Here is a 13,382-nt window from a genome sequence, read left to right on the forward strand (position 1 = left end):
CTCTCCCCCCCTCTTTCTCCCTCCCTCTCCCCTCTCCCTCCCTCCCTCCCCTCTCTCTCCCTCCGCCCCCCCTGCCCCCCTCCCTCCCTTCCCTCCCCCCTCTCCTCCCTCCCCCCTCCTCCCCTCCCCCTCCCTCCCCGCTCTCCCTCCCTCCCCCTCCCACCTCTCCCTCTCTCCCTCCCCCCTCTCCCTCTCCCTCTCCCTCCCCCCTCCCTCTCCCTCCCCTCCCTCTCCCTCTCCCTCCCTCTCCCTCCCCCTCCCCTCCCTCCCCTCCCTCTCCCCCTCCCTCCCCTCCCTCTCCCCCTCCCCCTCCCTCCCCTCCCTATCCCCCTCCCCTCCCTCTCCCCCTCCCTTTCCCTCTCCCTCTCCCCCTTCCCCTCCCCCTCCCTCTCCCTCTCCCCCTCTCCCTCTTCCCCTCTCCCCTCTCCTCCCCTCCCTCTCCCCCACTCTCCCCCCTCCCTCTCCCCCACTCTCCCCCTCCCTCTCCCCCACTCTCCCCCCTCCCTCTCCCCCCTCCCCCTCCATCCCTCCCCGTACCTCCCTCCCCGTCCCTCCTCCTCCTCTCCCTACCCCCTCTCTACCTCCTCCCCCCTCCCTTCCTCCCCTCTCCCTACCCCCTCCCTCCCCTCTCCCTACCCCCTCCCTCCCCTCTCCCTACCCCCTCTCCCCTCCCTCTCCACCTCCCTCCCTCTCCCCCTCCCTCCCCTCCCTCTCCCCTCCCTCCCTTTCCCTCTCCCTCTCCCCCTCCCCCTCCCTCTCCCCCTCCCCCTCCCCCTCCCTCTCCCTCTCCCCCTCCCCCTTCCTCCCTCCCCTCTCCCTTCCTCCCTCCCTCCCCTCTCCCTTCCTCTCTCCCTTCTCCCTTCCTCCCTCCCTCCTCCCTTCCTCCCTCCCTCCTCCCTTCCTCCCTCCCTCCCCTCTCTCTTCCTCCCTCCCTCCCCTCTCTCTTCCTCCTCCCTCCCTCTCTCCCCCCTTCTCTCCCCCCTCTCCCTCCCTCCCTCCCCCCTCTCCCTCCCTCCCTCCCCCCTCTCCCTCCCTCCCCCTCCCACCTCTCCCTCTCTCCCTCTCCCCTTTCCCTCTCCCTCCCCCTCTCCCTCCCCTCCCTCCCCTCCCTCCCCTCCCTCTCCCTCTACCTCTCCCTCCCCCCTCCCTCCCCGCTCTCCCTCCCTCCCCCTCCCATCTCTCCCTCTCCCCTTTCCCTCTCCCTCCCCCCTCTCCCTCCCCTCCCTCCCCTCCCTCCCCTCCCTCTCCCTCTACCTCTCCCTCCCCTCTCCCTCCCCCTCCCTCCCCTCCCTCTCCCCCTCTCTCTCCCCCTCCCTCCTCTCCCTCTCCCCCCTCTCCCCTCTCCCCCCCTCCCTCTCCCCACTCTCTCCCCCTCCCTCCCCCCTCTCCCTCCCTCCCTCCCCTCTCTCTCCCTCTGCCCCCTGCCCCCTCCCTCCCCTCCCTCCCCCCTCCCTCCCCCCTCCTCCCCCTCCCTCCCCGCTCTCCCTCCCTCCCCCTCCCACCTCTCCCTCTCTCCCTCCCCCCCCCTCTCCCTCCCCCCCTCCCTCTCCCTCCCCCCCCTCCCTCTCCCTCCCCCCCTCCCTCTCCCTCCCCTCCCTCTCCCTCTCCCTCCCCCTCCCTCTCCCTCCCCCTCCCCTCCCTCCCCTCCCTCTCCCCCTCCCTCTCCCCTCCCCCTCCCCCTCCCTCTCCCTCTCCCCCCTCTCCCTCTCCCCCCTCCCTCACCCCCACTCTCCCCCTTCCCTCTCCCCCCTCCCCCTCCATCCCTCCCCGTACCTCCCTCCCCGTCCCTCCTCCTCCTCTCCCTACCCCCTCTCTACCTCCTCCCCCCCCTTCCTCCCCGCTCCCTACCCCCTCCCTCCCCTCTCCCTACCCCCTCTCTCCCCTCCCTCTCCACCTCCCTCCCTCTCCCCCTCCCTCCCCTCCCTCTCCCCCTCCCTTTCCCTCTCCCTCTCCCCCTTCCCCTCCCCCTCCCTCTCCCCCTCCCCCTCCCCCTCCCCCTCCCCCTCCCTCTCCATCTCCCCCTCCCCTCTCCCTTCCTCCCTCCCCTCTCCCTTCCTCCCTCCCTCCCATCTCCCTCCCTCCCTCCCCTCTCCCTTCCTCCCTCCCTCCTTCCTTCCTCCCTCCCCTCTCTCTTCCTCCCTCCCCTCTCTCTTCCTCCTCCCTCCCTCTCTCCCCCCTTCTCTCTCCCCCCCCCTCTCTCCCCCTTCTCTCCCCCTCCCTCCCCCCTCTCCCTCCCTCCCTCCCCTCTCTCTCCCTCTGCCCCCTGTCCCCTCCCTCCCCTCCCTCCCCCCTCCCTCCCCCCTCCTCCCCCTCCCTCCCCGCTCTCCCTCCCTCCCCCTCCCACCTCTCCCTCTCTCCCTCTCCCCTTTCCCTCTCCCACCCCTCCCCCTCTCTCCCCTCCCTCTCCCCTCCCTCCCCTCCCTATCCCCCTCCCTCCCCTCCCTCTCCCCCTCCCTCTCCCCCTCCCTCCTCTCCCTCTCCCCCCTCTCCCCTCTCTCTCTCCCCTCCCTATCCCCCTCCCTCCCCTCCCTCTCCCCCTCCCTCTCCCCCTCCCTCCTCTCCCTCTCCCCCCTCTCCCCTCTCCCCCCCTCCCTCTCCCCACTCTCCCCCCTCCCTCTCCCCCTCTCTCCCCCCTCCCCCCACCCCCTCCATCCCTCCCCGTACCTCCCTCCCTGTCCTTCCCCCTCCTCTCCCTACCCCCTCCCTACCTCCTCCGCCTCCCTTCCTCCCCCCTCCCTCCCCTCTCCCTACCCCCTCCCTCCCCTCTCCCTACCCCCTCCCTCCCCTCTCCCTACCCCCCCCTCCCCTCTCCCTACCCCCTCCCTCCCCTCTCCCTACCCCCTCCCTCCCCTCTCCCTACCCCCTCCCTCCCCTCTCCCTACCCCCTCCCTACCTCCTTCCCCTCCCTTCCTCCCCTCTCCCTACCCTCTCCCTCCCCTCTCCCTACACCCTCCCTCCCCTCTCCCTACCCCTCCCTCCCCTCTCCCTACCCCCTCCCTCCCCTCTCCCTACTCCCTTCCTCTCCTCTCCCTACCCCCTTCCTCCCCTCCCTACCCCCTTCCTCCCCTCCCTACCCCCTCCCTCCCCTCTCCCTACCCCCTCCCTCCCCTCTCCCTAACCTCTCCCCCTCCCTCTCCCTAACCTCTCCCCCTCCCTCTCCCTAACCCCCTCCCTCCCCTCCTCCCTAACCCCCTCCCTCCCCTCCTCCCTAACCCCCTCCCTCCCCTCCTCCCTAACCCCCTCCCTCCCCTCCTCCTTTACCCCCTCCCTCCCCTCTCACTCCCTCCCCCTCACTCCCTCCCCTCTCACTCCCTCCCTCCCCTCTCCTCCTCCCCCCAGGTTCGCGGAACTGAGATAGCAAAAATGACCCACCATATTCTCTTTCTTTGCCCTGCAGGGTCTCCCGGAGTATGCTGCTTGCCAGTCACACGCATTTATGAAGGGCATTGGCACGTTTGTGTTAGGTAATTTGTGCAGTTTAGATTGTTGAAGACGTAATACCTTTGGGTTTCTCGTTTAATGGTTTTAAAAAAACTCTACAGGTACCAGTGCTGCATTTGTTATGCAGAGGCTGCTGAATAAGAAGCTCCCTTTCCCAGTGCAGTGGAATGTGTTGCTGTCAGTAGGTCAGTACTTTTCTTAATGTTTTACTGCATTGTACAAGTTTGGAAATTAATTAGTACCTCTTGTTCTGTTGTGCAACACTGTAAAGTCCTGATCTTCCTCAAGTTGTTCCCATATGAATGTTGTTAACACAAATTTAAAGGGAGAATGGTCATTTGTGACTAGCCTTATATATTCATGCCAAATGAATCTAAAGGTTTCCAGAAAGAATTAGAGCGTTTCTCTTCACCAATGGAAGTTGAAGTGCAGTGCTATGCTGTTGGAGGCATGATCTTTTAGTTGAAAATTTAAACCCCATCTGCCTTCTCAATTGGACATTATTATCCCTTGGCACTGTTTGAAGAAGAGTAAGGGTGTCCTGGCCAACTTTTGTCCTTCAACCAACATCATTCAACTGATTAAAAACAAAAAACTGCGGATGCTGGAAATACGAAACAAAAACAGAATTACCTGGAAAAGCTCACCAGGTCTGGCAGCATCAGCGGAGAAGAAAAGAGTTGACGTTTCGAGTCCTCATGACCCTTCAACAGTTCTGTTGAAGGGTCATGAGGACTCGAAACGTCAACTCTTTTCTTCTCCGCCGATGCTGCCAGACCTGCTGAGTTTTTCCAGGTAATTCTATCATTCAACTGATTATCTGGTTATTATCACATTGATATGTGGGATCTTGCTGTGCACAAATCGGCTGCTGTGACTAGGTTTCAAACATATTGGCTGTAAAACACTTTGGGGCATCACAAGTTTGTGAAAATCACTATAAAAATGCAAGCTTTTTTCTATTATAAGAAATGAACAAAAGGAACAGTGTGGTTAGGTGGTATAGATAGACTGAAGATTGTCTGCCTGAAACTGTTACTATGTTTCTGAAGCCAGGTCGGGGCAAATAGTCTGTCAGTTTGTGTCTTTGAAGATTGGCCAATTGGGTGGGTAACAAGCTATTGACACCATACCCCAGCAATGGTTGGTGCGCTGAAGACAAGAGGGGGAGCAGGAATTTTGTCTGGGATTTTCCCCAAAACATAGTTCTTTTCCCTGGTGCTTCGCAAGGTGCAGTATCCATTCATGGAACTATGATTTTCAAAGTTTGTTACAGCCTTCAGTCCCTATAGTAACAGCCAAAGAATTTAAATTTAAATAACAGAATTCACAGACACAATTTCCCAAACCACGTCAGAGCCCATGGATTATTTGACATCTACTCACTTATTCTATGGGAAAATTCAACAACTAGTTTGAAAGGTCCCACAAACAAGCAATTTGATAAACAGCCAAACATTCTGTTTTTAGGAATTTTGGTTAAGGGATAGATGCTGACCAAGAAATCTCCGTGATCTTCAGGGCATCAGGTTTTGAACTGGGGTGGCTGTTTGGGACAGGGGGCCTAGGACTGGGGCAGCGCTCTAGGGGCGGCGATCTAGGGGCCTCTGGGACTGGGGCGATGGTCTGCGCTTTGGGATCCGGGGGCCTGGGACAGCGAGTGGAGGTTTAGGGCCTGAGACCAGGGGTGGAGGTTTAGGGCCTGGGACCAGGGGTGGAGGTTTAGGGCCTGGGACCAGGGGTGGAGGTTTAGGGCCTGGGACCAGGGGTGGAGGTTTAGGGCCTGGGACCAGGGGTGGAGGTTTAGGGCCTTGGACCAGGGGTGGAGGTTTAGGGCCTGGGACCAGGGGTGGAGGTTTAGGGTCTGGGGGCCTGGGACCAGGGGTGGAGATTTAGGGCCTGGGACCAGGGGTGGAGGTTTAGGGCCTGGGACCAGGGGTGGAGGTTTAGGGCCTGGGACCAGGGGTGGAGGTTTAGGGCCTGGGACAGGGGGCGGAGGTTTAAGGTCTGGGGGCCTGGGACAAGGGGTCAGAGGTTTAGGGTCTGGGGGCCTGGGACCAGGGCCTGCGATTGGGGGCGGAGGTTTAGGGTCTGGGAGCCTGGGACCAGGGGTGGAGGTTTAGGGTTTGGGGGCCTGGGACAGGGGGCGAAGGTTTAGGGTCTGGGGGCCTGGGACCAGGGCCTGCGATTGGGGGCGGAGGTTTAGGGTCTGGAGCCCTGGTACAGGGGGCGGAGGTTTAGTGTCTGGGGGCCTGGGACAAGGGGCGGAGGTTTAGGGTCTGGGGGCCTGGGACAAGGGGCGGAGGTTTAGGGTCTGGGGCCTGGGACAGGGGGTGCGGAGGTTTAGGGCCTGGCACCGGCGGCAGACGTTTAGTGTCTGGGGGCCTGGGACCAAGGGCGGAGGTTTAGGGTCTGGGGGCCTGGGACCAGGGGCGGAGGTTTAGGGTCTGGGGGCCTGGGACAGGAGGGCGGAGGTTTAGGGCCTGGGACCGGCGGCAGACGTTTAGTGTCTGGGGGCCTGGGACCAGGGGCGGAGGTTTAGTGTCTGGGGGCCTGGGACAGAGGAGTGAAGTTTAGGGCCTGGGACCGGCAGCAGACGTTTAGTGTCTGGGGGCCTGGGCTGGGTCGGAGGTTTAGGGCCTGGCACCGGCGGCAGACATTTAGTGTCTGGGGGCCCTGGACTGGGACGGAGGTGTAGGGTCTGGGGGCCTGGGACCAGGGGCGGTGGTTTAGTGTCTGGGGGCCTGGGACATGGGGCAGAGGTTTAGGGTCTGGGGCCTGGGACAGGGGGCGGAGGTTTAGGGTCTGGGGGCCTGGGACAGGGGGTGCGGAGGTTTAGGGCCTGGCACTGGCGGCAGACGTTTAGTGTCTGGGGGCCTGGGACATGGGGCAGAGGTTTAGGGTCTGGGGCCTGGGACAGGGGGCGGAGGTTTAGGGTCTGGGGGCCTGGGACAGGAGGGCAGAGGTTTAGGGTCTGGGGGCCTGGGACAGGAGGGCGGAGGTTTAGGGCCTGGGACCGGCGGCAGACGTTTAGTGTCTGGGGGCCTGGGACCAGGGGCGGAGGTTTAGTGTCTGGGGGCCTGGGACAGAGGAGTGAAGTTTAGGGCCTGGAATCGGCGGCAGACATTTAGTGTCTGGGGGCCTGGGCTGGGTCGGAGGTTTAGGGCCTGGCACCGGCGGCAGTCATTTAGTGTCTGGGGGCCCTGGACGGGGGCGGAGGTGTAGGGTCTGGGGGCCTGGGACCAGGGGCGGAGGTTTAGGGTCTGGGGGCCTGGGACATGGGGCGGAGGTTTAGGGTCTGGGGCCTGGGACAGGGGGCGGAGGTTTAGGGTCTGGGGGCCTGGGACAGGGGGTGGAGGTTTAGGGTCTGGGGGCCTGGGACAGGGGGTGGAGGTTTAGGGTCTGGCGGCCTGGGACAGGGGTTGGAGGTTTAGGGTCTGGGGGCCTGGGATCAGGACAGAGGTTTAGGGTCTGGGGGCCTGGGACAGGGGGTGGAGGTTTAGGGTCTGGGGGCCTGGGATCAGGACAGAGGTTTAGGGTCTGGGGGCCTGGGACAGGGGGTGGAGGTTTAGGGTCTGGGGGCCTGGGACAGGGGGTGGAGGTTTAGGGTCTGGGGGTCTGGGGGCCTGGGACAGGGGGCGGAGGTTTAGGGTCTGGGGGCCTGGGACAGGGGGTGGAGGTTTAGGGTCTGGGGGCCTGGGAGCAGGGGTGGAGGTTTAGGGCCTGGGAGCAGGGGTGGAGGTTTAGGGCCTGGGACAGGGGGCGGAGGTTTAGGGTCTGGGACAGGGGGTGGAGGTTTAGGGTCTGGGGGCCTGGGGCAGGGAGTGGAGGTTTAGGGCCTGGGACAGGGGGCAGAGGTTTAGTGTCTGGGGGCCTGGGACCGGGGGCGGAGGTTTAGTGTCTGGGAGCCTGGGACCAGAGGCGGAGGGCAACTGTTCGGGGTCAGGGACTGGGGCAGTGGTTTGGGGTCTGGGGTCCTGAGACTGGGTTGTGGTTCCGGTCTAGAGGCCTGGGACTGAGTTGTGTTTTGCGGCCTGGGACTGGGTTGTGGTTTGTGGCCTGGGGGCCTGGGACTGGGTTGTGGTTTGCAGCCTTGGGGGCTTGCTACCACAAGGAGTAGTTGAAGGAAGCAGTGAAGATGCATTTAAGGGAAGCTAGATAAGAGAAAGGGAATAGAAAAGTATTCTGATAGGTTGGATGAAGGGTGATGGAGGAGGCTCACATGGAGCATAAAGGCTGATACTTGAATCTAATGGCCTATTCCAGTGCTGTATATTCAATAAGTGAATTCACATTGCCTTTTACATTCACTAGCGAGGGCAGATAAGATGAGACCTAATTTTAAAATTTCACCTAAAAGACTGGATCTTCCTCTACTACACTGGAACTTTAGCTTTGATATCTGCTGCAGTGTCTGGATCTCACAGAATCACAGTGCAGAAGAGGCCCCTCGGCTCATCGAATCTGCACTGACACGTGAGAAACACCTGACCTACCTACCTAATCCCATTTACCAGCACTTGGCCCATAGCCTTGAATGTTATGAAGTGCCAAGTGCTCATGCAGGTACTTTTTAAAGGATGTGAGGCAACCTGCCTCCACTACCCACTGAGGCAGCGCATTCCAGACCGTCACATCCCTTCTAAACCTCCTGCCCCTCACCTTGAACTTGTGTACCCTCGTGACTGACCCTTCAACTAAGGGGAACATCTGCTCCCTATCCACCCTGTCCATGCCCCTCATAATCTTGTACACCTGGAGAGAGGTGTTGGGCAAAATCATTGAACTGTGGCTGACATTTAGGTTGTGTACAGTAAGAGTACAAAGCTCACGACAGTTATGTATCAACCATCTAGCTAATCAGAACAGAAATCACCAAACCTAATACTTTGCAGCATTCAGACCCAGGGGATGATTTAACAGTTAGCTGATGGGAAAGGTTGTGGTGTGTACCATGAGTTTGATTAACAGGGATCCACTTTAACCTGGAGATTGTTGAGCAAAGTTTAAAGTGATAGCTGCATTTTTGAATCCCAGTTACTCTGCTGATTTGGCTACACTCAGTCCTTCATCTTCAGGCTGGGCTTTATTAATAATTGAGATATTATTTAGCACTTAACAAATGACTGTTCCCTCTGATACAGTGACAGGGTCGTTGTTGAGTTATTCAGTGACGCGTGTGGAGACACGGAAGTGCTCAAACCTGTGGGTTTACCTTGAGACTGGAGCAATGGCACATAACCCTGAGAAAGGTGAGGCTACCAGGAAGTAAAGCATGTAAATGAAAATGTGCCCAGTCTTTGAAACTGAAATTGTGGCAAGGTGCAGGGAGGAGGAGCAGAGTGATTCTATTGGTCCAGATTTGCCACTGAATTAAAAAAAAGGTTTCAAACAAAAGTGAACCTGAACAAGACTTGGGTGATACAGTGAGCTAAACACGGGCTTTTCACCTCTATGATGTGTGTTTGAAACAAGGGAGGGAGAAACCAAGATTGACCACCGGGCTGATGGCTTGGGAGGATAACCACTAACATTTCATACCTGGTTACAGGATGGAAGTTGTCAGAAATAGATAAGAAATAGGTAAGCAGATGATACAAAGATAGGTGGAGGGATAGGTAGTAGTGAGGAGGCGGGGAGGCTGCAGAAGGATTTGGACAGGTTAGGAGAATGGGCAAAGAAGTGGCAGATGGAATACAACGTGGGGAAGTGTGAGGTCATGCACTTTGGTAGGAAGAATAGAGGCATAGACTATTTTCTTAATAGGGAGAGAATTCAGAAATCTGGAGTGTAAAGGGACTTGGGAGTCCTAGTCCAGGATTCTCTTAAGGTTAACTTGCAGGTTGACGCGGTAGTTAGGAAGGCAAATGCAATGTTGGCATTTATTTCGAGAGGACTAGAATATGAAAGCAGGGATGTGCTGCTGAGGCTTTATAAGGCTCTGGTCAGACCACATTTAGAATATTGTGAGCAATTTTGGGCCCCATATCTCAGGAAGGATGTGCTGGCCCTGGAGAGGATCCAGAGGAGGTTCACGAGAATGATTCCAGGAATGAAAGGCTTATGAGGAACATTTGAGGACTCGATGGAGTTTAGAAGGATGAGGGGGGGTCTGATTGAAATTTACAGAATACTGAAAGGCCTGGATAGAGTGGACGTGGGGAAGATGTTTCTATTAGTAGGAGAGACTAGGAGTAAAGGGAAGACCTTTTAGAACCGAGATGAGGAGAAATTTCTTTAGCCAGAGATTGGTGAATCTATGGAATTCGTTGCCACAGAAGGCTCTGGAGGCCAGGTCATTGAGTGTATTTAAGACCGAGATAGATTGGTTCTTGATTGGTAAGGGGATCAAAGGTTACGGGGAGAAGGCGGGAGAATGGGGTTGAGAAACTTATCAGCCATGATTGAATGGCGGAGCAGACTTAATGGGCCGAATGGCCTAATTTCTGCTCCTATGTCTTATGGTCTAATGGTGTCACTGTTGCAGTAAAGGATGCTGTTTTGAGATTCTAATTAAGACACATTATTGAAACTGAGTAGAGAGAGCTTTACTCTGTATCTAACCCCATGCTGTACCTGTCCTGGGAGTGGTTGATGGGGACAGTGTAGAGGGAGCTTTACTCTGAATCTAACCATGTGCTGTACCTGTTCTGGGAATGTTTGATGGGGACAATGTCGAGGGAACTTTACTCTTTGCGTAAGACTTGGTATGCTACCCTAGGATTGTTTGATGCTCACAGTGGGTTTTAAAAATTATTCAATTCCTAGGGGTTACATCATTCAACATGAATAGCAGAAAAGGCAGCTCAGCAAAAATAATAAAACTGCCTGAAAAGTTATTGTGGACAGGGCTGGGCCTCATCCCTCATTGGAAAGCATTTTGGATTAAGTTTTTTGGCTTGAAGGTCCAATTAGGTATAATTCAGTTCTTGTCGGCAATTTCACAAAATATGTGGAAGTTTAGTTAAGCAGGTTCAATTAACAAAACCAGGCTTCTGTTAATGTTTTCAGACCACAAAATTTGTTCACCCAGAGCTGAATCATGCTGACTGAATTTCAGTGGGCTGTTTGATCGAGGGCGGAGTGGGAGGTGGTGAGTTTGTTTTAGCTGATAGTTTGTCCTTTCCAGGAGGGATCACTATGCTGCAATTAGGAGTGGAATTTCTTTTGCATTTCCCTAACCCAGGAGCGCTGAGGTCAGTTGCAAGCCCTTACCTACAACAGTTAACTCAATATAAACCAAGAATATGACAGTGGTGAACTGATTGACCGGGTGAAAGATCACTGATGGTGATCGGTGGGGAGTGGGGGGATCTCGCCTGCTGACTGCCCGGGGGTTGGGGGGAATATGCTGGTGAGAAAGAAGCTCACCGTCAGTACGAGGTTAGTGCTTCTGGGACATCACAAGGAGGGGGAAAAATGAATACAATCAAGGAAATAATGGTGTTTTTGCTTCGGGATGTGACAAATGACAGTTTCCCTATCAGCTACAGCTATGCATTTACTATTTGTAGTAACTACTCCCTTTTGGCTAGTGCCACAGGCAAGGAGCAGCATTGTAACCAAATAGATCACCAGATCCCCAACATTTTCCTGTCTCAGACACTCCCAGATCTGCAGTTTGCTGTAAGGGCAATGCAAATTCATTCCTGTAAAGCAACTCCTGTTCTGTAGAAGATCATTAGCCATCAATATCCATCTAAGGGCCCATGAACAGGATGTTATTTTAATTCAGTTCATAATTAAGGCAATGATGAAAAAACAGAGGGGAGATTGGGAGAATTTTTTTATGCAGCAGGGTATGATGATCTAGAATGCACTGCCAGAAAAGGTAATTGAATAAATACTTAAAAAGGAAATGTTTACTGAAATATGGAGAACATAAAAACATAAGAATTAGGAACAGGAGTAGGCCTGTTCCACCATTCAATTAGACCATGGCTGATTTGTTTGTGGCCTTAACACCACTTTCCTGCCTATTTCCCATAGCCCTTGACTCGCTTGTCAATCAAAAATCTGTCTAACTCAATGTTGAATATATTCAGTGACCCAACCTCCACTGCTCCCTTGTTAAGAGAATTCCAAAGACTAATGATCCTCTAGGTGAAGAATTTTCTCCTCATCTCCATCTTAAATGGGAGACCTCTTATTTTTAAACTGTGCCCCCTAGTTCTAGATTCCCCCATAAGAGGAAGCATCCTCTCAGCATCTGTCCTGTCAAGCCGCCTCAGAATCTTATACGCTTCAATAAGATCACCTCTCATTCTTCTAAACTCCAATAAGTATAGGCCCAACCTTCTCAACCTTTCCTCATAAGTCAACCCCTTCATCCCAGGACTCAGCTGAGTGAACCTTCTCTGGAGTACTTTAATGCGAGTATATCCCTCCTTAAGTAAGGAGACCAAAACTGTGCATAATACTCCAGGTGTAGTCTCATCAAAACCCTGTACAGTTTTAGTAAGACTTTCCTGCTTTTATACTCCACCCCCTTTGCAACATTCCCTTTGTCTTCCTAATTTCTTGCTGTACCTGCATGTGAATATTTTGTAATTCATGTACAAGGACACCCGGATTCCTCAGTACTGCAGCATTCTGCAGTCTATGCCTATTTAAATAACACTGTTTCTATTCTTCCTGCCTTAATGGGCAACCTCATATAAATTATACTCCATCTTCCAATTTTATTCCCACTCGCTTAATCTACCTATATCCCTTTGCAGACTTTTTGTATCCTCCTCACAACTTACTTCCCTACATATCTCTGTATTGTCAGTCAATTTGCCTACAATACACTTGATCCCTTCATCCAACTCATTAATATTGATTGTAAATAATTGGGGCTTCAGCAATGATGCCCATGGCACTCACCTTATTGGTTTAGCTCATTTAAAGAGCTGGCACAGGCAGGATGGGCCAAATGATCTTCTGTGCTGTATGGTTCTATAATTCTATTCTTTTTGTAGGTACAAAGAATCAGAAGACTGACTCTGTGGAAAACATTGACACTGGAGGAAAGAAAACTCAGTATGGGGATATCATGGATTAAACACTGCATGGAGTCATGTATTTCACTTTATTGAAGCACTGTTCAGGAGTAAAAAATGTTCCCTGCACTACAGCAGCTCAGACTCTGCATCATTTTTATTTCACTTTAGTGTCTGTCCCTCTAGTTATCCCTTCCTGAAGGTATTGACTCATATGTTGATACATTATCTAGTCAGGGTTCAAAATACATGAGGGTGAATTCACCCTGGAAAACCCTGGAAAGTTCTATCATGGAAATCAGAGGGGGAGGCCCAGGCTGATACTTTGGGGACACTGGTTCAAATCCTACCACGGCAGCTGGTGGAATTTGAATTCAATTAATAAATCTGGATATGAAGCTAGCCTCAGTAATGGTGACCATGAAACTAACATTGATTGTTGTAAAAACCTATCTGGTTCACTAATGACCTTTAGGGAAGGAAATCTGCCATCCTTACCTGGTCTGGCCTACATGTGACACCAGATTCTCAGCAATGTGGTTGACTCTTAAATGCCCTCTGAAATACCCTAGCAAACCACTCAGTTCAAGGGCAGTTAGGGATAGGCAACAAATGCTGGTCTTGCCAGCAATGCCCATGTCCCAGGAAAAATGAAGAAAAAAATAGGGCGTGCAGGCGCAGAGGGACCTGGCAGTATGTGTGCATAAATCATTCAATGTGGCAGGCCAGTTTGAGAGCGCAGTTACCAATAATACATATGGGATTCTCTGCTTTATAAATAAGGGCATAGAGTACAAAAGCAAGGAAGTTATGATAAACCTGTATAAAACACTTGTTCAGCCTCCAATAGAGCATTGTGTCCAGTTCTGGGAACCACACTTTAGGAAGGGATCTGAGATGGTGCAGATTGACAAGAATGGTTCCAGGAATGTGAAACTTTAGTTACGTAAATAAGTT

The 13,382-nt window shown here is 54.5% G+C and overlaps 1 protein-coding gene across 1 annotated transcript in view; it reads left to right on the forward strand.

Moving 5' to 3' along the window:
- tmem141 (transmembrane protein 141) overlaps positions 1–12,559 on the forward strand; it is a 40,560-nt gene extending 28,001 nt beyond the window's left edge. Inside the window, exons 2-5 of the mRNA XM_041194431.1 lie at positions 3,398–3,464; positions 3,543–3,626; positions 8,586–8,693; positions 12,405–12,559. Of these exons, the coding sequence (XP_041050365.1) occupies positions 3,398–3,464; positions 3,543–3,626; positions 8,586–8,693; positions 12,405–12,487 (342 nt within the window). The 3' untranslated portion in view covers positions 12,488–12,559. The remainder of the gene's footprint in view (positions 1–3,397; positions 3,465–3,542; positions 3,627–8,585; positions 8,694–12,404) is intronic.
- The last annotated feature ends 823 nt before the right edge of the window (positions 12,560–13,382 follow it).

The sequence above is a fragment of the Carcharodon carcharias genome, chromosome 8 (genome assembly GCF_017639515.1).
Source record: "Carcharodon carcharias isolate sCarCar2 chromosome 8, sCarCar2.pri, whole genome shotgun sequence".
NCBI classification, from domain to species: Eukaryota; Metazoa; Chordata; class Chondrichthyes; order Lamniformes; family Lamnidae; genus Carcharodon; species Carcharodon carcharias.